The sequence below is a fragment of the Corythoichthys intestinalis genome, chromosome 4 (assembly GCF_030265065.1).
Source record: "Corythoichthys intestinalis isolate RoL2023-P3 chromosome 4, ASM3026506v1, whole genome shotgun sequence".
In the NCBI taxonomy this organism is placed as follows: domain Eukaryota; kingdom Metazoa; phylum Chordata; class Actinopteri; order Syngnathiformes; family Syngnathidae; genus Corythoichthys; species Corythoichthys intestinalis.
The window spans coordinates 58,945,050-58,969,452 of record NC_080398.1 but is presented as its reverse complement, the minus strand read 5'-3'; the positions used below and the strand labels follow the sequence as shown (position 1 = coordinate 58,969,452).

Sequence of the window (24,403 nt, the reverse complement as noted above, 5' to 3'; positions counted from 1 at the left end):
CTCGGTACCTGTACTCCGAAAGAACCCCCCACAGGACTACCCGAGGGACATGGCCTTCTCCAAATCCACAAAACACATGTAGGCCAGTTGGGTGAACTCCCATGCACCCTCGAGGACCCTGCCAAGGATATAGAGCTGGTCCACTGTTTCACAACCGGGACAAAAAACACACTGCTCCTCCTGAATCAGAGATTCGACTTCCCGATGAACCCTCTTCTACGGCGCCCCTGAATAGACTTTGCCGGGGATGCTGAGGAGTGTGATCCCACTATAATTGGAACACATCCTCCGGTCCCCCTTTTTAAGAAGGGGGACCACCACCACCCCTGCGTCCCCAGATGTATTTTGACATTTAATAATCAATAAATGTATTTATTATTGTGTTTATTGAAATGAATACACTAGTTTTCAGTTCCAGTGTTGTTTTTGGCAGCCTGTCTGACTTTTGGACGAAAATACTCATTAGTCATATTTTAGGTATTTTAAAATATGTTAGTCTGGTTTTCGTCAACGAATACTCAAAAGATTTTGCTGGAAAAACTTCAATGGTTTTAGTTGAAAAATACACCAAAAAGTTTTGGTCAATAAAAATTCAAAGGTTTTAGTAAGTAAAAATTCAAAGGTTTCCAATAGGGATGTCCCAATCCGATCGAGCCATTTTTCAAAGGATCAGAATCAGGTTTTTAATTTTTAAAATATATTTTTTCTGCTTCATGTTCGTACAGCACCACAGCCTCTTACCCTCCCTCCTGCTAAGCAGTGCAGCCAAACTATCCAGTGTAGCTTGCATTTGGTACTTAAAGTTAATGATGCACAGGTTTGTAGCTTTAATCTTACCAGAGAAGCTTGGTAGCCCCACGATCAAAGGCATAAATGTGTCAATCATCATTGAACTTGCGTAAGTGTGCAGTGGCAACTCATCGTGTAAGTGAAAGTCTGTTTTCTCTGCAGCGTGAGCGTCAAAGCATTAGTGGATTTGAGTGGACTCACTAAAGCAGTGGTTCTTAACCTGGGTTCGATCGAACCCCAGGGGTTCGGTGAAGGTTAAAACAAGCAGGGCCCTATTTTTGGATGCTGAAATCTTGGCAAAGTGCGTTTTAGACCAGGTTTTGCACTAGTTAGTCACCAATTTGCAGGCTTTATTCCAATTCTTTTGACTGCAAGTCCTCTATCTGGTGGGAGAAGAAACTGGTTTGGTCAGTGGAAGGAGCCCCTATCCAGCTTGTTTTCCCGTGTCTCCCGCCTTTAGCACACCTGAATCAAATAATCAGCTCATCAGCAAGCTCTGCAGCAGCCTGATAACGATCCTGATTAGTTGATTCAGGTGTGTTAGATGAGGGAAACATGGAAATCAAGCTGGATAGGGGCTCTCGAGGACCAGGATTGGGCACCCCTGACCTACAGGTAACGTGCACTGCGTTTACATATAAAAAACAAAAACATTTGCTTCACATTTTGCACCATGAAAATAGTATTGTAAGGCAAGGATGCGCTAGAATGAGAATGTCGACATGAAGAAAGTGTGAAATTAATCGAGTTTAAATCTCCAATGTGAAAAGCAAATCAAAATTAGGGCTGTCAAATGATTAACATTTGTAATCGAGTTAATCACAGCTTATAAATGAATTAATCGTAATTAATTACGATTCAAACCATCTCTAAAATATGCCATATTTTTCTGTAAATTATTGTTGGAATGGAAAGATAAGACACACGACGGACATAAACATTCAAAATACTGTACATAATTACTGTATTTGTTTATCATAACAATAAATCCACAAGATGGCATTAACATTATTAACATTCTTTCTGTTAAAGGGATCTACGGATAGAAAGACTTGTAGTTCTTAAAAGATAAATGTTAGTCCAAGTTATAGTAATTTTATATTACACATGGGCTCCCTGCCGTTCTTCCACAGTGTCTTTAACTACGTAAGGCAGTGATTGCAATACACCACAAGGTGTCAATGGCGAGTTTTAAATTAATTAGAGATCTAGCCAAGGCAAAGTCTGAGTAAGTTTTATGTGTATTTTGCATAGCTATTTTGATTGGGAATGCCAGTTCACTTTGAATTGAGCACTTTTCTTTTTGTGAATTTTTTTTTTTTTTTTTGAGATAGGAATATTATTTCTGTTGTGCTTTCACTAAATGATACTGTTGCGACTTAACTCTTCCGCCCAAATGCATGATGGGAAGTTGGGCAACCATGACTATCAGTGGTGGCTGCAAACGGTATACAGTATGTTCTGCGTTGTGTTCAATTAAGCGTGTTAAGAAAAAGATCGTCTCCTGTGAGAGATATGAATATTAATATTGTTGTGCTTTCACTAAATGATACTGTAGCGAGTTAACTGTTTCGCCCAAATGCATAATGGGAAGTTGGGCAACCATGACTGTCAGTGGTGGCTGCAAATGGTATACAGTATGATCTGCGTTGTGTTCAATTAAGCGTGTTAAGGAAAAGATCATCTCCTGTCATTCTTCCCCATGTCGTTCGCCCCAATACTTATAATTGTTGTGAAAGAGTTGCCAAAGCTTAAGCCAATAAAAGGCGCGGTGCAATCAACGTCTGTGTCCACTCGCATTTCTCTGCCTTTTCCCTTGCAGTGTGCTAAAACGGCGTCATTGTAAACTGTTTGAGGCAACGCATGAGCGGGTCATTCCGTGCATGCGTCAAATATTTTAACGTGATTAATTTTAAAAATTAATTACCGCCCGTTAACGCGATGAATTTGACAACACTAATCAAAATATTTTTCTTAACGTAATGACTGTGTACAAATTTGGCGATCATTTTGTGTAGGGTTTTTTTTATTAAATAAGACATAAAAATTCTAAGATATGTGCATTGGGCTACTCTTGGTTGAGTGCTCTGATGATGCTGCAGGCATAATGATAAAACCATGTTTAAAAACATGCTGTCTAAATGAGAAGAACTTTCAATGGAAATTCCCTTGGGTTTTACCTTGATAGCTTAGATATATCGATGATGAATTTGGAAAAAAAAAAAGATTTTTCTAATTCCTAAGGGTTCGGTTAATGCACGTGTGAAACTCTTGGGGTTCGGTACCTTGAGCAAGGTTAAGAACCACTGCACTAAAGCATTAAATAAAGACAAGCATTTTCAACGATTTTCTTGCTTAAAAATCACATTATGAAGGCAACATGGTGGGACAGTAACATGTTTAGAACTTTTGTTCCCAAAAAATTTGGGGTATCAGATAGAGCTGGGAATCTTTGGGCACCTAACGATTCGATTACGATTCAGAGGCTCCGATTCGGTTATAAAACGATTATTGATGTACCCCCCCCCTCCTTTTTTTTTTTTTTAATTAAATGTTTTGTACATTAGTTCCAAAATTGTTCAAAAATCCTCTCAGGCTAAACTAAACTACTATTTCAGTATCAAGTTAACATATAGCAGTAAACAAATATACAAAAATAACAGTAAATAAAAAACTCCAGTCCCCATTATGTAACAGCAGCTTTAAACTACATTCAATTAATTTAATGTTGTGAATCAATTGTTAAAGTTGTTAAAATTGGTCCCGTTATTCCATAATTTCCCTTTTGTCTACTTTCGACATGTGAAAGTTTTAAAACTATTTTAAAGATAGATTCAAGTCAATATTTTACCGATTTAGGAGTATTTTAGATAAAAAGTTAATTAGGTTTGCTTGGAAGGTTCGCTACAACAGCCTTGCAGGGAAGTGTACTGCTTTAAGATGGCGGTCGTTTACTAACGGTCGCATCTAGCTTTTTGTAGATGTGCTGTTCACGCTACCGAATCAATGGTCCATCTAGTCCTATATAAATGATATCTACCATTACATTATGTGGATGACGTACTTTTGTAGCAGCTTTTTGGCAGCAGTCAGGTATGTTGTTGTGTTTTTTTATGTCGTGGCATGAGTTGAGCTAGAGCCGTGAGTTGAGCATTGGCATTACCCGAGGGGCCGGGTAATGAGAAGCATGATGTTTAGCTACTCTCGCTCCGTTCCGTCCCGAAGACCGCGCGGCGCGCTGAGTGTGTTGTACTTCCGCTTTACTTGGCATATTTCAATAATCGGAATTTGGATGTTTGTGAATCGTTCTCGAATCTTCCACGGCTGAATCGCGAATAATCTAAGAATCGAAAATTTTGCACACCTCTAGTATCGGATCAGGACAAAATCAGATGACTCTGACTTAGGTGTAAAAATATGCGATTGGGACATTCCTAGTTTCCAACCTTTTCGGATGAACAGTGGCAGATGAGTGCACTTACTTTCACAAAAGTGGTTTTATTTCTCCAAACAATCCAATACAAAGTAATACAGTAAAATAAAATTCAAGCTGTGCACTGGTACAGGGAAGCATGCATGATGTTTATTTAAAACAAAACATTTACAAACCATATAAAATGGCCCAATGTGAGAAAAAGTTCAAATTGAATTCATGTGAACAAACAATCACCACTGGCCTTCAGTGTCAGCAAAATAAGCCTACCGAACTTTGTTCAGCTTGAGGAAGGCGCTTCTCTCTAAAATGGCTCTTGCTCTAGTTTGACGGACTTCACCGAGATCACCAATTACACTAAATGCTCTCTCAGCAAATGATACTGACGCTGGCATGGCCAAAAGATCAAAGGCGATGGGTTTTAGGCTCGGATAAATAGAATCCTCTTGCGTAGCCCAAAATTCAAGTCCGGTCTCATGGTTGGTTGCCTGTGACAACTGATCCTTGAAATGTTGAATTTCCTCCCTGACTCGTGATGTTAAAAAAATAGACATGGATGGCCGTTTCGATTTTCTTAAGTATTTGAACCTAGGCCGTTTTCTCTGCGGTTCGCTTTTAGAATCGTCTTCTCCCTCCTCAAGCTTGATATCTTCAGCTTCCACCTCTCGTACTGGTGGTACCAACTGAGCGATGAAATCTTCCGCTTTTTCCAGAAGCACTTGAATCTGCTCATCATCGTTTTCAAGCAGTGCTTCAGGTGCGACCGTCGGGTCAAGGAGGCACGCAGCAGTACAGAGTGGTGAAAACGTGGAGTAGGTGGGATCCAGGAAGCGGCGGAAGAGATTGTCCATGTTTGCCTTCATCTTTGTCGCGAGACATGCTAGGTCCTTGAAGTTAGATCCTTGCGTGTGTGGAAACTCAGACAGGTGACCCTGGAGGTCTAGGAGCGCAGGTAACACCAAGGATAAAGACTGTGTGTCGCTCTGGAGCATTTGAGTATGCTCGGCAAACGGAAGGAGTAGATCTTTTAGAGCAGTTAGCCTCTGCCACTCACTTGGCGATAGATAGTCCCAGTTCATTCCATCCGCGACCTGAACAACTGAGTTTTTGATTTGGAGAAGGCGCGAGATCATGAGATACGTGCTAGACCATCTAGTAGGGCAGTCTTTGACCAGTTTGAATTGACAGAATTGACAGACGGACGACTTGTGAAAGAGCTTGACAAGCTGTCGAACTTTGCTCAGAAGTCGGTTTATACTGATCTCTTTCTGAATCATGTTCACCACGAGTTGTAGTGTGTGCACAACACAGGGGATGCTACATATATCTAAGGCTCCAAACCTGGAGAGAGAAGACAGAAACACAGGTATCATTTGAAATATTTCAAATTGTCTTCAATACAAAATTGTATAAAAATGAACAATTGCTGTTTGATGAAAGAACTACAAAAGGTATCCCCATACGCCAGGACTGGGACCGTGGCACATTTGTTACCGGGCCGCACAGAAATACCGTATTTTTTGGATTATAAATTGCAGTTTTTTTTTTTCATAGTTTGGCAGAGGGTGCAGATGGCCGACTTCTCTCTCGCTAATTTAAAAAAAAATATATATATATTCACATATTTATACTAAAACGATGTATGGATGTTAAATAAAATAAATAATTTGGATAAAACAGAGAGGGCGCTGTGCATGCCTGCGCACGTGAACTCAGTAGCCCCGCTTTCTTTTCAATCTTCCCCTCCCGCACCCATGCGCCCTTCGCGAGCATCCTGATATTTCCTTTTCGATATGGACAAGGAAAGACAGGGGAATTGAAAAGCAAACAACTGCAGTAGGAGTGGGATATGGAAAGCATTCAAAATGATTATTGAAGATGCCTCTGTCAGCTTCACTGAATGTAAACGAATGTGGCGCTTTGGACTCATACGAGAAACATGTTTAACAAACTTTTCCAGTGTTATTTCGTTGTGTAAATGCAATTATAATGATCATGAAAATATGTAGACTATTTAAACATTGAGAAAACTTATAAATGTTAAATCCACTATCCGCCTGTTAAAACAGACACGCAAATATAAAAGATATAAATGTTTATTGAATATCAATCTTACAGTCTTGTTTAACTGGGAGAATTCGTTACAAAAGACAGGCTTTAATTTGTTATCATTATGCATATATGCACTGGCATCGTCACAAACGTGATCACACAAAACGCAACCACGCATCGCGTCCCCGCATTTCCTCCTAGTCCTCACAAATAAAACATGAAATTTCTTTTTTTTTCTTTTTTTTTTTTTCCCGGGCTCGTGCCTACAAATAAAACATGAAATTTCGGGTTTTTTCCGGCTGGGGCAAGCAAATCAAGTTAATTGATTGGGCTCGTGCCGCGTCGGGCTTTAATACCCGCGGTCCGGTCGGGCTGGAGTTTTTTAGGCCCGATCTAACTTCTAGCGTCATGTAATATTAGCATACCGTACACCTATTCAGTCTGTTGTTCTCAATTTTTTATATTGCCTTTCAAGATGACATGTCTGTTATTGGTGCTGGATTCTATCAAATAAATTTCCCCCCAAAAATACAACTTATACTCCGGTGCAATTTATATGTTTTTTCCTTTTCATCGCGCATTTTTTGGCCGGTGCGACTTATACTCAGGTGCCATGTGTAGTTCGAACAATACAGAAATATATAATTTATTAACTAGTTGTGGGAACTTCTTGTTACCTCACAATACGATGCGATTTGCGATTCAAAGCTCACGATAGCGATGATCTCACGTTGCAGCGATACAACGATTATCGATACATTGGTCATTCTAGGATCTGATAAACAGAAAAACAAACTATCTTCATCCTTCTGCTCTAAGTTTATCACTCGTAGTCATCCAATCCATTTGAACTGGGAGGGTGGCAGCGAATGAACCCAACCCTCTTCAAACAGGCCCCTCCCACTTCTATGGTCGTCAGTGGCAGCCAATGCCAGGCAAAGAGATCACTTTGGGCGATTTCAGGTCATTAACTGTTAATTTTCAGTCATTTCCTTTTGATTTGGGGGCATTTCAGGGTCACCTTCTGTTGATTTTGGGGCATTGTTGATTTTAGGTTACAGAACAGGAAATGACCCGGTAATGAATAGGCATTGACCCAAACTCAACAGGAAGTGACCTGTAAATGCCCTAAAATGAACAGAAAGTGACCTGTAAATGCCCCAAAAATCAGAGTGACTGTTAATGCTCTGGTTTCGAATGAACAAACTAACGTTCGTCCTTCCCAGTCTTAGGCTATGTTCATACCGCATGTCTTAATGCACAAATCCGATTTTTTCATGTTTTTCCCGACTCGAGTCAGGCATTAACTCAGTGCTTCTCAATTATTTTCAGTTACGCCCCCCCAAGGAAGACCTAAATGTTTCGCCCCCCCCAAACTCTACCGCCACTGTAAATAGTATCATTTCTCTATAATATTACTATTATAAGTACGCCTCTGCCTCACATTGTCATTTTTTTCTATTACAGAAAATAACAGAGATCAACTTATAAAGTATAATTTAATCAACATTGTTTTTGTTTGTAAAGAAGAAAAGACTTAACGCACATCAATTTGCCTGAATTAAAAAAAAAAAAAAGTCACATCCAAACTGTAAAAATACTCAAGGTACATTTTTAACATTTGATACTGAAAAATAAAATAAGTAAATAACAAATTCAAATTGATTAGAAACATTAACTCATGAGGACAATATGCCAAAAAATTTGACCGAAAAAACAAAACCGAATAGAAGGGAAAAAGAGTGTCTTTGGACAAAAAGACAGTTTTTATTTTCGCTGCTCGCCGCTCACAGTATCACCTCCAGTTTGCAATAGCGTGGGGTTATTTTCCACTGAGCATGCTAACAGTGCTCACTGGTTTACTTATATAACACTGACAAAGCGGGACGATTATTGGCAATATTCGGCACTGAAAAACAACCAAGCGGCATATCAATGAGATTGGGGTCTAATGTCTTTAAGTGGCGTCTTAATTGATTTGGCTTCCGGCTGTCCGCTATAATCATTTTCAGACACAGTAAACAGTGGTCTTTCCTCACCTACCACTGTATTAAATGTCAAAGCCAAAAGGCCCGAAAAAAGCGCATTCTCGGCGGCCGAGGGAGAACCGTGGGTGACGGCGGTCGTCGTGACGATCCCAAGCCGAAAATGGCACGTCTCGGGCGGACACGTGAGAACTGGAGAAGACAGTGGGTCGCTGCGTGAGTCCGGCCGGAAAACAGCTTTCGAAAACGGCGCAAAGCTCTTCATATCGTTCGTCTGTGTGCTCTTGCTTACTTCAAAAATACTGCGCGCACTTTAAAAATGAGAGCGCCACTGCCACCCACTGAGTGGATTCGCAAGTACACTTCATTCTAGTATGGCAAAAAAAAAAAAAAAAAAAAAAAGCATGTTCCCCGAGGTCACATGCGCCACCCCTGGCATCGCTCTGCGCCCCCCTGGGGGGGCGCGCCCCACTATTTGAGAAGTACTGCATTAACTTGACGGTCTACAACTAGCTAACGATAGCGCCAACATATTCATAGTCAGTTAGAGCAGGCTTTTAATGTATTTCTTGTTGTTGTTTGTGCTTTTTCTGTTTCTCTCTCCCTCTTTTCTTTTGTTCCCCTATAATCCCTTCCTGTTTGCTGCTTTCTCCCAACAAACGAGGAACGTTGAATGATCTCCCATGTGATACATTAAAGCTCCATTCTCCGTGTCAAGCAGCTAAACAGGACAGTTAAAAAAAATAATAATAATAAAATAAAAAAATAAACATAAAATAAAATTTTGAAATAACTTGACGGTCTGAACGGGACAGGTCGCATAAAAGTGGACCATTTCAAATGCAATCTAGGTCACTTTCATATGTGGTTAAAATCCAATCTGGGCCACATTTTTCCAGAATGTGGTTGCGGTCTGAACTGTCAAGTCCCCCAAATCGGAATTCATACAGCAATTATGTCAGCAAAGAGTACGAGAGACAGCGCGCAACTGTAGCAACGGACCTGTGCATTAGCGTTAGCGCCTTGCTTGAACGTGGCAATTAGGGAAGAGGCGAACTTGAGAACAGTCATGAAAAAAAAAAAAAAAAAAAAAAGAATAAAATGGAGGTTAGATCTGTGCTCCTAATGAGCAATATTTCAAGATTGCTAACACAACCGAGAGTCTGGCAAACTGTCCGTATATGTGTGCATCGTGCATGCACAGTAAGTGCATGCTATCAATCCATATGAACTTTGAATATAAGACAAAACGGGGATTAATTATGTCAATTGTGTCCTCTTTTTGGAAATCAAAGTATGATTACCCTAGAAATTAGAATGACGTTGAGCCAGCATTTATTTTGATGCTCCTGCGCATGCGGGTCAGTTTGGACAAAGTATCTCTGAGTGCCAATTAGTATGCATTTGTGATACTTGAATGGGCTAAATCAGGGGTGGGCAAACCGATCCTCGAGGGCCGCAGTGGGTCCTGGTCTTTGTTCCAACTGATTCAGCACAGACAGTTTAACCAATGAGGTTTCAGTGGAAACAAGAAGCACCTGACTGCAATCAACTGATTGCACTTGTAAGAAACCAGATTGGTGAAAGGCTGTCCTCATGATGGGTATGAACAAAAACCCGCACCCACTGCGGCCCTTTGTGGTAGAGCAGGGCGGTAAACCGAAAATTTACCGGTACCGAAATCTTTTTACGATGACCGACGTCATTTTGACCATGACGGTAAATTCGGTAATTTAATAAAACAAGAAAATAAAGTCTTTTCATCCCGCTTTGACTCTGTGTTGTTCAGCTATGTTCATTCCCCTTTAAGAAAGCAGACAGTGTGCTTACGTATGGAGTCACGTGGTTATCAGGAAGCCAAACAAACGAGCCCAGTAAGCTAACGCTAGCGGCTAACGCTACAAGCAAACGTGATGGAGTGTTGCTTAAGGGAGCTTCGCCAAACTTTCACCCGACATTAAATAGACTCTTGGCGGCACCCAGACGGGCTTTCACCCGTTGTCCTCCCTTGCTCTCACGATTTCCAAAGAGGATGCTTTCTACTGGTAGCCAAGCCACAGGCTAACGCTAGCGGTTAACGCTACAAATGAACGCGATGGAGTCGGATAGCGGCTCTAAACTAGTTAAAACAGTTGAACTTAATGAGTGGATTGGTCTCTGACTGCATCTAGCAATTATGCTGCGTTCCGGAAAAGTGGGATGTCGGACTTTTCCGACCTTCGAGTAGGAAAATATCATTGGAACGCCACTCGAACTGGTAGGCCCAAGTCGCGAAGTCGGAGAAAAAATAACTACCTCGACTTCCAAGTTGTTTTAGTCTGACGTCACTGGACAAAATGGCGCTCATGATAACACAATAATGAAGTAAATCAAGTTTATTTGAGATGCCATGTATTTTTTTCTCATACAGTGAATTATCTTTGTTGTGTTATGTTTTTATATTGACGATCAGCAAAGGATGTAACTAAAAAAAGGCCGTTTACAGTGTGGGCTATAACGCAGCCGTCATTTTTCCTCTACTATTTGATCGCTAATAGGAAGGCAGGTTCGCAGGAGGTCAAAATGTCTTTGGATGGCTAAAATAAAAAACACCTCGTCGCGATCAGCCATCTTTGTTGTTTACATTTGCTTGGAACACTTTGAGATCGGAACTGGTACCATACGAGTGAGAAAAATCCGACTTCCCACTTCTCTGGAATGCAGCATTAGTTTATCACGTTATTGTGTATCTGTTGTCTGTGTTTGATTTCTCTGATAGCTTTTGTGATGGTAAAGCATTCAGCATAAAGTACAATCTAACAGTGAAAATTATAATATAACTGTTTAATGGCCCCAGCTATTTTTCTGTATGTGCTTAATTATGTGTCATTAGATCAATGCAGGTTTAATATGTGTGTGTATGTATTAAAAATGCACTGAGGAAAAAAAAACCTGAAACCTTGCAGTAAACACTTGTGTTGAGTAATTATGTCACAGCAGCCATTAACAATAAGTTGTCTTTTTGAAGTGTACTGTTCAAGCTGTAAGTAATTTGTGTTACAATGACATGTTTGCACAGGCATATTGATTTTGACAATGTACATTGTTCAAGCCAATAAAAGCTGTTTTAAATGTTCATACTTGAATTCTTATTGTTTACAATAAATTTTCGTATACTTAATGTTTAGACTGCATGTACAATTGTTAAATATATTAAATTGAAAGCTGGTAAATAAATCAACAAGAAATGGTTAATCTGTATTTCATGCATTGATTCAGATTTTCAAATTATATAATAGTCTGCTTGGGTGAATTTATCGTCATTTATCGTTATCGAGGTAAATCTGCTCAATTTATCGTGATACGTGCTTAAGGCCATATCGCTCAGCCCTACTTTGTGGAATAGTTTGCCCACCCCTGGGCTAAATGGACAAAGGCAGTCTGAACAGGCACGCCCAAAAAACATATGACAAAAAATTGGAATTGTGGATTAAGACCTGCGGTATGAACCTAGCCTTAATGGAGTGGGCGTCAAGCGCCATCAATGGCAGCCATAGAGCTAACTGAGACACTATTTTGGTGGAAGATCTTGGGTGCAACTTGTTGGTTCCTTTTTTTTTTTTTTTTTTTTAAAAACGATATCTCAATTCTTGGCATGAGCGTATCGATAACCCTTTGGGATGCAAAGTATCACGATATATCACCATTTCAATATATTGTCACTCCCACCCTTATTATTAACGCCCGCATTCTGGCCTACAGGTGCCTCTTGACACATCAATCTGCCTGTCTTCTCTATAGCTGTAATAATAAAACTGGTTAGGATGTCGTCATTGGAGCTATCAACTAGCATCTATTGACAATCCCATATCGGTCGACCTCTAGTTCTGATATTGAAGATCGGTTAAAGCAGCATCTGGTTTTGTCAACTTAGGGCCAAACAAAATCAGACTTCAAATTTGTATGAAAAAAGATGTGATAATTATTGATATCCACTGATATGAACATTTTTATCACGATAATAATTTTTGTCATATCGCCCAAGCCTAATTGGACATCTACTAGTGATAAACTCATTCCAATTCACAGCAGAAGAATTAAAAGAGCTTGTTTTTCCTGTTTATTCATTGTTTTGTAGATCCGAGAATAATTCCCTGTAGGGCTGCAGCCATCGATTATTTAGGTAATCGATTAATCTATCAACTAGTAAGTTCAAATAAATGGAGTAATCATATTACAAACATTAAATGCATTGCAGCATAAAATTTAGGAGGTATAAAACAAGTGTTTATGCCTGCAATAACATTTATTTTGGCTTGCTAAGATTGCACTTTGAAAACAGCATTAAATAAAATACCTGAGTATTTCTTCAAACTATTCAGAATTGTGTTGTTATTTCACAAGGGCAATAAATACATTTAAAAATAAATTAAAATACCTGAACTTAGCCTCAAACGGTATAAAAATAAGTCCAACAAAAGAAAATTTGGCTAACCCTTGTATAGCAGAGGTCCACTAGCTTAAATGCTTATTGCTCACGTTTTTTGTTATTATACAATGCTTTAAACAAATCGTTCAACACATTTTCCCACAAAGAACCTTCTAAATCAACTAGTGCTGTAAAGATTAATCGATTAACTCGAGTATTCGATTAGAAAAAAAATATTCAAATTAAGTTTTGCTGCCTCGAGTATTCGTTTAATTAAAGTGCCGTTGTAATGGTTTGTTTTGAAAGTGTTTGCATTTAGTTTTATTGATTTGGGTGGATACACTGCCCTCTAGTCTGCCTCATTTCACATGGCTGAATCCAGCTGCTCCCTGTTAAGACCAACATAAGCATAAGTTTTTGTTTGAGCTAATTTTTTTTTAATGCATTCGTAATTTAGTTTTAAGGTTTTTTTTTTTTTTTTGTGGGAATATGTGTTTGAATTATTAAGAGCATTGTAAAAAAAAAACTTCATAGGATTTAACTAGCGGACTTAGTCAATTGTTCTTTTTTTGCACATATATCCTAATTCATTAATTTTTTTATACCGTTTGAGGCTCAGGTCAGGTATTTTAATTTTTAATGTTCCTTATCCGATTACTCGATTATTCGAACTACCTACTTCACCGATTAATCGACTACTAAAATAATCGATAGCTGCCGGCCTAAAATACACTAAATTACAAATACATAAACAAACATACTAATAACCTGATGCTGACCTTAGGAAGCAGCTGGATTCAGCCATATTAGATGAGTTGTGTCATCTTCACTGTTGCCACTAGAGGGCAGTGTATCCACCCAAATCAATAAAACTAAAAGCAACACTTTCAAAACAAACCATAACAACGCCACTCTATCTAAACAAATCCTCGAAGCAGCATAATTTGATTCGAAGCTTTTTTCTAATCGAATTACTCGAGTTAATCGATTAATTGTTGCAGCACTAATTCTCTGAATAATTGTTGTATCCCCATAATGTGAGATCATCATCTAGTAAGTACTGAAATGATTAATAGCAATCTGAAATGATTTACCCATGGTCTTCTCCAGAGACTTCAGCCACCTCAATACCTTCAGGGTCACTCATGTCAGTAGATTCATCCTCAGAGCTCGTACAATCACTTTCTTCATTATCTTTGAAGGCTGCAATTGTTTTGCTTCCATTATCAGTGATGACTGTCAGGATTTTGTGTTTTGGTATTGCCCAGATATCTATGCATCGATCGACACAGGTTTTTATACACTCAGCAGAGTGTGGATGTGCAATTTGCTCCAGTCTCAACAATATGTGTTGCGCTTTGTTTTCAACAATGCAAAAATAACAAGCACTAATTGCTAGAAAGGATGCTTTAAGTCCACTTTTGGTCCATATGTCCAGCCCGAGAGTTATTTTGCGGGCTAATGTAAGCCGCTCTTTGTACTTCTGTTTTTCCTCCTCATAAATTTGGTCAACTAAGTTGTTTATTTTTGATCTCTTGGGTATGGCGAGTCGCTTATCAATGGTCTCCATCATTAGGATGAAATCTTCATCCTCAACTGTGCTGGCAGGTAGACCGGTACGCCCAATCCAAAGAGCCAGCGCGTTTTCTTTGGCACGTTGTTCAAATGAATCTGACTTGTATTTGGACACTGTGGGGAAATGCTGGAATGCTGTTGGAATAGGTAACTGTTCCGTGTTGTTCTTGTTCTCTATAGGTGTTTTGACCTCAGGGATCTGAATGAGGAGGGAAAAGGAGAGGTGCATTTAAAAATCCGTTAAAACATTCAACATTCAACACAAGAGCATTCGAATAATAATTTATTGTGCACAATACATTACAGGCATGAAAATGGGTCAGGGGTTAAAAAGGTGAGAAGGGTGTGGAGGAAATATGTTCCAGTACATTGTACACCCCAACAAAAATTGAGCTCTGTCAACCCACACTGTGTTTCAGCAGGGCCGTGCAGAGACCGGTGGAGGGGCAGGTGCTCGTAGATCAAAAGGGGCACATGAACAAGTATTTAATACACCTTAAACAACATAACTTCAATTTTAACCAGCTTTAGATAATAATTGTCTGCGACTGTGACATACTTTAATTGGGAGGGGGCAACAGTGAATAGAAATCATAACTGTCATCAACACTTTCTGGCTGTGACTCAGTCAGTCTGCCTCTTTTCTTCCTTCAACCTCTGCATCAAAATTTCCTTCCTCAACTTGTTCATCTGAGAACAAACAAACCACATCAGATGGTCACTGAGCCACCAACAGCACAGTTTTCTCAAAACTATTATCTCATTATAATCCATACTTAACAACTCTAGCACCTAATGATTAATAAAGCAATGACATAAAATTTTATAGAAAAATAACATTGTAATTGCGTTTATAATTGTATTTAATACCCGACTATCCTTGCAAACTTGTTCTGACTAGGTCTGCTATTCACCCAGCTGATGAGGTATCCACTGCCTTTAGCAGCCTCATCCAACTCCTTTTTTTATCCCTCAATCTCCTTTCCCTACGAGGCATGTCTATGTAATGAAATATAAATATTTAAAAAAAAAAAAAAAAAAAAGCTTTTAGTTTTAAAGCTTTCTTAATTTCTTTCTCTCAATAACGATGGAGGTAGATTTGTGTTTTTATTATTCAATCAAAAAACAAAGTTACTTCTATCAAAAACAAAGTTGCTTCAATCAAAATATAGTATATACTTTTAATCCCAAAAAAGTCACTTCAATAAAAAAATTGTTTTTGATTGCAAAAATAAATTTGAGACAAAAAAGCATTTGAAAACTATTTTTCTTGATTGAAACAAATGTTTCCTTTGAAGTAATGTTGTTTTGTGTTTGGGCTACATTTTGGCTAGGACATTTGTGTCTTTATTATTCAAAGAAGTTGCTTCAAACAAAAAAATATATATAAAAAGAAAAACTTTGCACATGTGTCAATCACCGTTTAACAAAGCCTGACAGGGTTTGAGTAGACTCACTATGAAGCATTTAATAAAGCCAAGCATTTTCTTACTACTTTATTCTTGTTTAAAAATAATTCGGTGGGGCAGTAACATGTTTAAAACTTATCATAATTCTTACATTTTGAAGTGCTTGAAAACCATTTATAAATGATACTTTGGTGAAAAAAGTGAAAAAACATGTCTTATATACATGTATCTTTTTTCCAATGTAAAATCTGAATAAATACATTGAACACGCACAAAAAAATGGGGGGGGCGCTACTTCGCGGTTTTCACTTATTGCGGCGGGTTCTGGTCCCCATTAACCGCGAAAAACGAGGGATCCCTGTATTTCTGAAAAGCTTTAAGAAGCCAGAGTCATTCCCACCACTCGTCGGGCCGGTGTTGTGCCGACACCGGCCGTCAGCTCAAGTCCCAGCCGAAAATAACGCGTCTCAGGCAAACAACGGGAGCGATACGAGGCGCCCCCTCCATCCGAGAGCAGCCGCTTAATTTGACTCAACAGTGCGTTTCTTCATTTATATTACCGCTAAATACACAAGCTTGACGCCAATTTAACGGGAGCTATTTTTTTTCATGGGAGATTTGGCAAGCTCTGGCAGTGTTCAACGCAAGCTGCAACGAATGGCAGTAACTTTTTTATATCGCAAAATGTGAAAACGATTGAAACCATTACTCACCAAATTCAATCTGCTGGCAAATACAGGCAAGTGTGTATGCTGCGCTCTGGTCTGCCCCGGTGTGGGTAAGGCCTGCTTTTTGTTTTCGCAGCTTTGCAATCCAACCAAAGGCTCTCCGAGCACTCCATGTACACGTATGGCGTGCGCGCGTTTGGAATAATGGAACGCAGCTTGGGCCGATGATTGGTTCTCGTCAGCGAAGCGTCTAGAAGGATTTGCTGACTGTGTTCTTAAGTGCTCAGTTTACGTACTAAATCAATCACAGGATGATAATAATAATAATAAATAAAACCTCCCGACCCCCCCCCCCTCCTCCCAAAAAGAATTTCTCCTCAGATCTACGCAATTCACGTAGGTCGCCCTTTTTGACTTCAAAACGGCGAATTTCGCCGAAAGGTGAGAGATTTTCATGCCTGACATTATTTGATTCAACACATTATTTTGGCTTGACCAGTACCGTAATTTTTGCACTACAAAGCGCACCTAACTATAAGCTGCCACCCACCAAATCTGACACATAAACGACATTTGTTCATAGATAAGCCGCACTGGACTATAAACCGCAGCTGTCCTCACTGTATTATGGGATATTTACAGAAAAAGATATTAACCTGTAACACTTTATTTGACAGCGGCATCATATGACTGTCACAAGACCAAATGAACCAACATGAAGCTTTGAACCAATTGGCTGCAAAGCTTCTTTGGTTCAAGAAGCTTCATTTGGCCATCATTGCTCCCTTGGGGGAGACAGTCAACCTCTGCTGCCACCTGCTGTCAACACTTGTTGTCCAACATGCCTCCTAGCATGCATTGCGGCACTACAGATGTAAATAAAAATCAAAGTTCATGTTCTGTTTAGGGCTGCAGCTATCTATTATTTTAATAGTCGATTAATTGGTAAACTATTAGTTTGAGTAATCGGATGAGGCACATGAAAAATTAAATTACCTGAGCTGAGCCTCAAACGGTTCAAAAAAATAAAAGAGGACCTATGTACAATAAAAGAATAATTGGCTAAATTACATCACAAAAGTCCACTAGTTTAAACTTTTTTACAACGCTCTTAACAAATGGTTCAGACATATATTCCCACAAAAATAGACTAAAGATACATATAAAATGAATTACAAAGGCATTAAAAAAAAACATTAGCTCAAACCAAATTTAGCTTATGTTGGTCTTAAAAGTGAACACCTGGATTCAGACATGTTAATTGAGGCAGACTAGAAGACAGTGTATCCACCCAAATCAATAAAACTAAATGCAAACACTTAAAATTAACCATTGCAACGTCACTTTCATTAAACGAATACTCGAAGCAGCGAAATTTAATTCGAATATTTTTGTCTAATTGAATACTCGAGTTAATCGATTAATTGTTGCAGCACTAGTTCTGTGCCAATTATTTCTTCAGTTACTGTTCCAGTTGTTTCATTAATTGCCAGTTATGGTATTTGGTAACACTTTATTTGATAGTGGCACCACAAGACTATCATAACTATGGCATGACGCTGCCATGGGCATTAATGAATGCTTATGACAGATGTCATTTTGTGTCATCCGGCAAATGACCTCACTTTTGAATGGATGTAAAATATCCGAGCTGGACATAAGTGGAGTTCGTGACATAATTTGCCGGATGACACTTAATGACATCTGTAATAAGGATTCAGTAAGGCCCATGATAGTGTCATGTCACAATTATGACGGTCTTATGACGCCGCTGTCAAATAAAGTGTTACCCATTAACCCAAATAAATAAACAAATAAGCTGCAGGATTCAAAATGAAGGAAAAAACTATCGGCTTATAGTCCGAAAATTACGGTACTTCTCAAATAGTGGGGCGCGACCCCCCCAAGTGGACACAAATCGATGTTGGGAGGGCGCATGTGACCTCTGGAACATACTTTTTGCCATACTAGAATAAAGAGTAACTGCACATCACTCAGTGAGTGGCAATGACGCTCTCATTTTCAATGTGTGCGCAGTATTTTTGAACCAAACAAGCGCACACAGCAACGAGCACGGAGATATGAAGGACGAGGAAATATGACAAAGTGTAAGTAGCGTATGACTTTACTTTTAACACAGTGGGACACGAGGAAAGACTTGTATGTTTACTGTGACTAAAAATGTTGGCAGCGGACAACATGAGGCCAAATCAATAAAAACATCACTTAAAGACTAGAGGCGTGCGAAATTTCCGAATCTTAGATTATTCGCCATTCGGCCGTAGAAGGTTCGAGAACGGTTCACAAACATCCAAATTCTGATTATTGAATTACACCAGGGAAAGCGGAAATAAAACACAGTCAGCGTGGTCTTTGGGATGCATTGAGGAACGGACCGAGAGTAAATATTACAGGTGGGAATCTTTGGGCACCTAACGTTTCGATTACGATTACAATTCAGAGGCTCGGATTTGATTATAAATCGATTATTTATTGCTGCACAGCTGGATTCAGCCATGTTCAATGAGTTGTGTCATATTGTTACCACTAGAGGGCAGTGTATCCACCCAAATCAATAAAACTAAATGCAAACACTTCCAAAACAAATCATTACAATGCCACTCTAATTAAACAAATACTCGAAGCAGAAAAATTTGATTCAAAGCTTTTTTCTAATCAAATTACTCAAGTTAATCGATTAATTGTTACAGCACTAATGTCAAGTACACACTGTTATGCAGAGGTGTTTTCTCTTCCTGAAGTGGGGTGTAATATAAAATAATTGAGAAGCACTGGGCTAGACCATGAAAAAGATTTAACTTAAGACAATGTAACTGGCCTACGTATTTTTTCTTGTTTTATATTCATTCATAGGCTGCCATTGACGGGCTAGAACAGTGTTTTTCAACCTTTTCTGAGTCACCGCACGTTTTTACAAAGGAAAAAATGTCACGGACACCACAAACCAAAAATATTCCCAAATTTACTTTGTGTACAGTATATTTATTTATCCAATAATTTCTCAATATTTATTCTAACTGAGTGTGACTTGAGCCTGTTTAGATGAACACAAAGCCGATAACCTGGCTGGAATTGAAGAAAGACGCACACGAAGCTCTTATTCAACAGCTCTTAGTCTCTCTGTTTTTATTGTTTTTATCGCAGTTAGACTTGAAAAGCTCAGACTTATCAGACGGGGACTTTAGCACTGTCTTTAACTGCATCAGGGCCGACCATCTCGCTGACAATTACTTTGCAGGCAGGTAGTATTAATTTCTCCGCCACAGTGTGGGACTTTTTTTAGCAATAAGTTCAGCAACAAGATTTTAATGGCTTTCTCAATTACATTTGTAGTTTTTCTCAAAAAAGTTGCCTGTTTCTGTGTTTTCACAAAGGCAAACAAAATAGTCCTTCAATTGGTTTTGAAGCGACGGGTGTTTCGTGTTGAGATGACGTTTAAGCTTGCTTGGCACCATGGCGTTGTTGGAGAGTTTCTTGTGTTGCATTCAAGAACTGCTCGGATTTCTAGCCATCGGCCACCTTGTTGTCCTCGAAAATGTGTTGGAATAAAACACAGCGGGAGGATTGACGGTCGTCACATATGGAAAGGACACTTTCTTGTATATCGACACTTGACGAGTCTAATCCAATGATGTACAGTAGACGTGCTGGGGTCCACATTGTCGCGGACAGCAAGGTGGCTAGAAATCCGAGCAGTTCTTGAGCGCGACATGAGCAATACCTCGCTTATTTGCACACAACCGAAACCTTCTACATAGTCCTCCTTCCTTACGCAACTCCGCCCGACGACGCAAAAATAAAATTCGATATTAGGTCATTTCTCGCAGCACACCTGACAATCTCTCACAGCACACTAGAGCTGAAACGAATACTCCAGCAACTCCAGTAACTCGAGTTTAAAAACTGATTAGAGTAATTTTATTCACCTCGAGGAATCGTTTAATTTTGCCAGCTCTAAGCATCACGTTTTGCCCGGACTACGCTGACGTCACATGTATAGAGGAAGAAGCAATAAAAAAAAATACCTTACTGCAACCGACAGCCGTTACAAACTGCGCCGACGTTGCTAAAAACTACGCCCGCATGTTGCTACTTGGTAGCAGGTAGCGTCTGTATGCGTGTCATAGATATCACATGTACGTAAGACTAGATGCGAAATGACTGACTAGGCGGCGTTAATAAAACAGCTGCCATCTTAAAGCAGTACACTTCTCAGCGCTCATAAATAAGATTAACGTTACTGTCACTCGCTAACGTAACGTTATCCCTGCGGAGGGCTAAGCTTCTATTCATTATGACTACTGTCGATGCGTGGGTAACTCTTACATACAGGCTTTATTTAATCTGTGAAAACAGCGCTTAGAGTGATTAGGGTGAAAAATAAAAACTTAATAATGCTAAGTGTCAATTTTAGCTCAGTAGTCATTGCTGGATAAAACACCAAGTAGCAATGGTGCCTAATGTGCTCCAATACAGCACAACATTTATTTTTTACTGCAAAAACTCAAAATCCTATCATGACTTAAAGTTTAGAATAACTTAAAACAACTAGAACTTATAGACCCTACTCACCAACGTCACAGAATGACGTGTCGCTGTATCCGGCCGCTATTTTCTCCGTCTCTGTTTAGCCCTATTCTCAATGGTTTCAATTAGTCGTTCAGTTTATAGAGCAATTCATGGCAGCCCCGGTGCTTTCAGACGCTGTAAACTCATTGGATCCGTTGCATAAAAGGTGTTATGTGGAAAAGCTTCAGTCTATCCATTCGCCAGATCCATATTTGATGCCTAAATCGATATTTTTCGACCCGCTGTCTTCACCCTCTCTGCCTGACATCTGCTACCCTGATATCTACAACTATCTTGTCCACACAAAATCAGCCTATTCTCACGAAAGTTTGAAAAACTTTAAGAGCATCACTCTGAGCAACATTACCCTGTGTGATTTCTAAAATGGTGACAATCAAAAAAAAAAAAAAAGTTGACTGCGATGGCCAACGCTTCAAGGATAGGTGGATATTGGACTATTTCTTCAATTAAACACGCAACAACTGTGTCTACCTCATTTGCAAAGAGACAGTTGCTGTTTTCAAAGAGTTCAATGTGACGCAATATTACTAAACAAGACACGCTGACATGTACGACAACATTACAGGGAAGATACGCAGCGAGAAATTATAGCAACTTGAAGCTAGTTTATTTTTTCACAGCAGCAGTATTTGGCAAGAGTCCGAGTGTCGAAAGAGAAAGCCACAAAGACGAGACTGTTGAAATTATGAATAAAAATAAATAATAAAGCAAATGTGACACACAGAAGGGCTTGCTAAAATTTGCTTAAATATATTGTTCTATGTAAATCAGCCAAGGTAGCCCCCCGCATTTTTACCACACCAAATCTGGCCCCCTTTGCAAAAGGTTTGGACACACCTGTTTAACTGATGATCCGTAGACGAGGCCAGCTTCTTTCACTTGCTACCAGCTAAATATTATTCAAAACGTAATGATGGTGGAAGAAATAAGCATCTTGAATTTGAAGCTGTATGTTGTCGGCGATTAGCCTCGCAATGATCTTAAGTGTGGTTGTCAGCCCAAAACCCTCTAAATATATATTAAATGCATCTTACCAGATATAAAATGACTACTACATAATCCGTGGTAATTGTTTGGAGCCCAGTTTTCTCGTCGAATTGCAGCAGTCCATCTCGCTCTCCTCTCCGGGTCTCTCGGCATACGGTAGAACTTCAAGTCTCTCCGTCTATCTTCTCTGTTATTGCAACCAACCGCCACACACGCCTTCACCATTTTGATTATTAATGTTAACGAGCACAAAAACACGCCATAATAGGAGGAATTTACGTAGCGGTAATGCATCAACACGACGAGGAGACTGACAATATGGCGCGGAGGCGTGGTTGTGACGTCATGTGAGTAGGGTCTATAGCTTAACACAAGCTGAAATTCAATTGAAACGCGTGGGAAAAACTAACTTTTAAGTGATGTGTGTTATCAAGCTTAATTACATTTTTAGGTAAGAAATATATATATTTTTTATAAGATCTAAAAGTTTTTTGAGTGAAAGCAGTGAATTAGTTTTTTTTTTTTTTTTTAAGTCACATTTGAGACGCAATTGTTGGCTGTTTTCAACAATGTACATCGAAAATAAAGTCATTGATTGACTGAAAATGGTTCAATATTAGATTAAATGTCTTGTTATCTCATCTATATTTATAATTGCTCTTTACCTAAAAAAAAAATGTTTTATCCGATTACTCGATTAATCGATAGAATTTTCAGTCGATTACTCGATTACTAAAATATTCGATAGCTGCAGCCCTACAGCACACCGGGTGAAAAACACTGGGCTAGACGTCCGATTCATGTAAAGTGGTAGGATTCGCTGCCATCCTCCCAGTTCAAATGGATTGGGCAGCTACAAACTGATTGAAATTCACGGCAAAAGGATGAAAAACAGGCACATGATTGGATGTCAACCGCACTGAAAAAGTTAACTACCAAACAAGAAAAAAATTTGGGCTACGTTACAGACTGCTATGAATAGGGGTGTGACAATATATTGAAATGGTGATATAGCGTGATACTTTGTATCCCAAAAGGTTATCGATATGCGCTTGCCAAGAATCGAAATATCGTTGGGGCGCTTACAGGTCCCTTTTCGTTTATTTTAGGGCATTTTCAGGTCACCAAAACCGGAGGTGACCCATAAATGCCCCAAAATCAAAACGAAGTAACCAAAAATCAACGACAACTGGCCTGAAATGCACCCAATTTAATCTCATTGGTTGCCATTGACCACTATAGACGTCCAATTCGTTTGAAGTGCGAGGGATCTCATCTCAAGCGGATTGGACGTCTACAAGGGATAAACTCATTCCAATTCACATCAAGGGGACGAAAATAGCTTCTTTTTCTGTTTATTTGTTGTTTTGTAGAATGATTTCCTGTCCAATGTATCAATAATTGTTGTATCGCCATATTGTAAGCTCATCGCTATCGAGAGCTTTGTATCGTATATCATATATCGTGAGTTACCAAGAGGTTCCCACCCCAAGTTATGATAATGAATTCCATGCAGCACAATGCAACGTGCTTGATGAACAGAGGTGGTCAGTCATTGTTTGTGCACATGGTGAAATAATGCTGCAAAGCACAATCCAAGTCAAGCGAGATTTGTTATTTTGAAACCTATATACATGGGGAAAAGCAACGTTTTTGCTCTACAGTCTAAATACAAGGTTAAGCACGTGCTGCGTAATAAAATATGCCCAATTGCTCTTCCAGTAAAATAATCTAACATGCTAACGTTAGCAGCGCAAACAAGCCTGAACTCCATTTACATTAACAATATGGAAAATAGTTATTAACATTCTAACGCGCCATTTTCTGAAAGAAATGCTATGTCTATACCTGAAAATGACTTTTTACAACTTACCTTTGAATAAATATCAGGGTGACGAACTTTCAGGTGCCGCTTTAGATTAGTGGTGTTTTTGCCACCGAGTTTGTGGCCACACATTTCTCCATGGTCTCCGACAGAGACAGTGCATTCTGTTCTTCGTTGGCTCTCGTTGTAATGGAAATGAGACCATATATCGTCACGTCGTTTCCGACCACCAAGCGCCCTGGCTGACATGATTAATCACTTCACCAGTCCAGTTTCGTTCGAATTGTCTCGTGGTTTTAAGGGAATGTTTCGTTGTCGTGATTCGTCATCGTTAACGAAAACAACAAAGAACCAGAAATGGCAACTATGCTGCCTTCGCGTGGTGTCGTAATTATGGGAAATTCCAATTGTCGAGTCGAAAGTGAACGTGAACGCCCCTTCAAATCGTGTTTTTTTTTATTGCAAACTGGGATTCCTCAGCTACAGGAAAACATTTGGAATATTTTATTTGGGGAGCTTTGCTTTGCAAATAATCCCCACAAAAAGATAAATAAAAATACATTCTTCTCCAGTCCAAGTGATGGCACTAGAGGGTAAAATTTCTGAGAAGCTCGTCATCGTTAACGAAAACAGCAGTCGGTTTTTCCAGGGAAGAACAACT

General features: G+C 39.3%; 1 protein-coding gene across 1 annotated transcript; it reads right to left on the bottom strand.

Annotated features, from left to right (window-relative positions):
- Nucleotides 1-1,369: 1,369 nt before the first annotated feature.
- On the bottom strand, nucleotides 1,370-24,072 carry LOC130915459 (zinc finger BED domain-containing protein 4-like). Its single transcript, XM_057835483.1, has 3 exons — nucleotides 23,791-24,072; nucleotides 13,762-14,441; nucleotides 1,370-5,563 (listed from the first exon to the last, which is right to left on the bottom strand). The coding sequence occupies exons 1-3, from the start codon at nucleotides 23,989-23,991 to the stop codon at nucleotides 4,489-4,491; spliced, it is 1,956 nt and encodes a 651-aa protein (XP_057691466.1). The 5' UTR covers nucleotides 23,992-24,072; the 3' UTR covers nucleotides 1,370-4,488.
- Nucleotides 24,073-24,403: the final 331 nt, after the last annotated feature.

Coding starts and splice junctions, on each gene's coding strand:
- LOC130915459 (XM_057835483.1), bottom strand. CDS start 23,991: ATGTCAGCCAGGGCGCTTGGTGGTCGGAAACGACGTGACGATATATGG. Junction 14,442..23,790: donor ACCCTGATATTTATTCAAAG/GTAAGTTGTAAA, acceptor CTCCTCATTCAG/ATCCCTGAGGTCAAAACACC. Junction 5,564..13,761: donor GTCTCTGGAGAAGACCATGG/GTAAATCATTTC, acceptor TTCTCTCTCCAG/GTTTGGAGCCTTAGATATAT.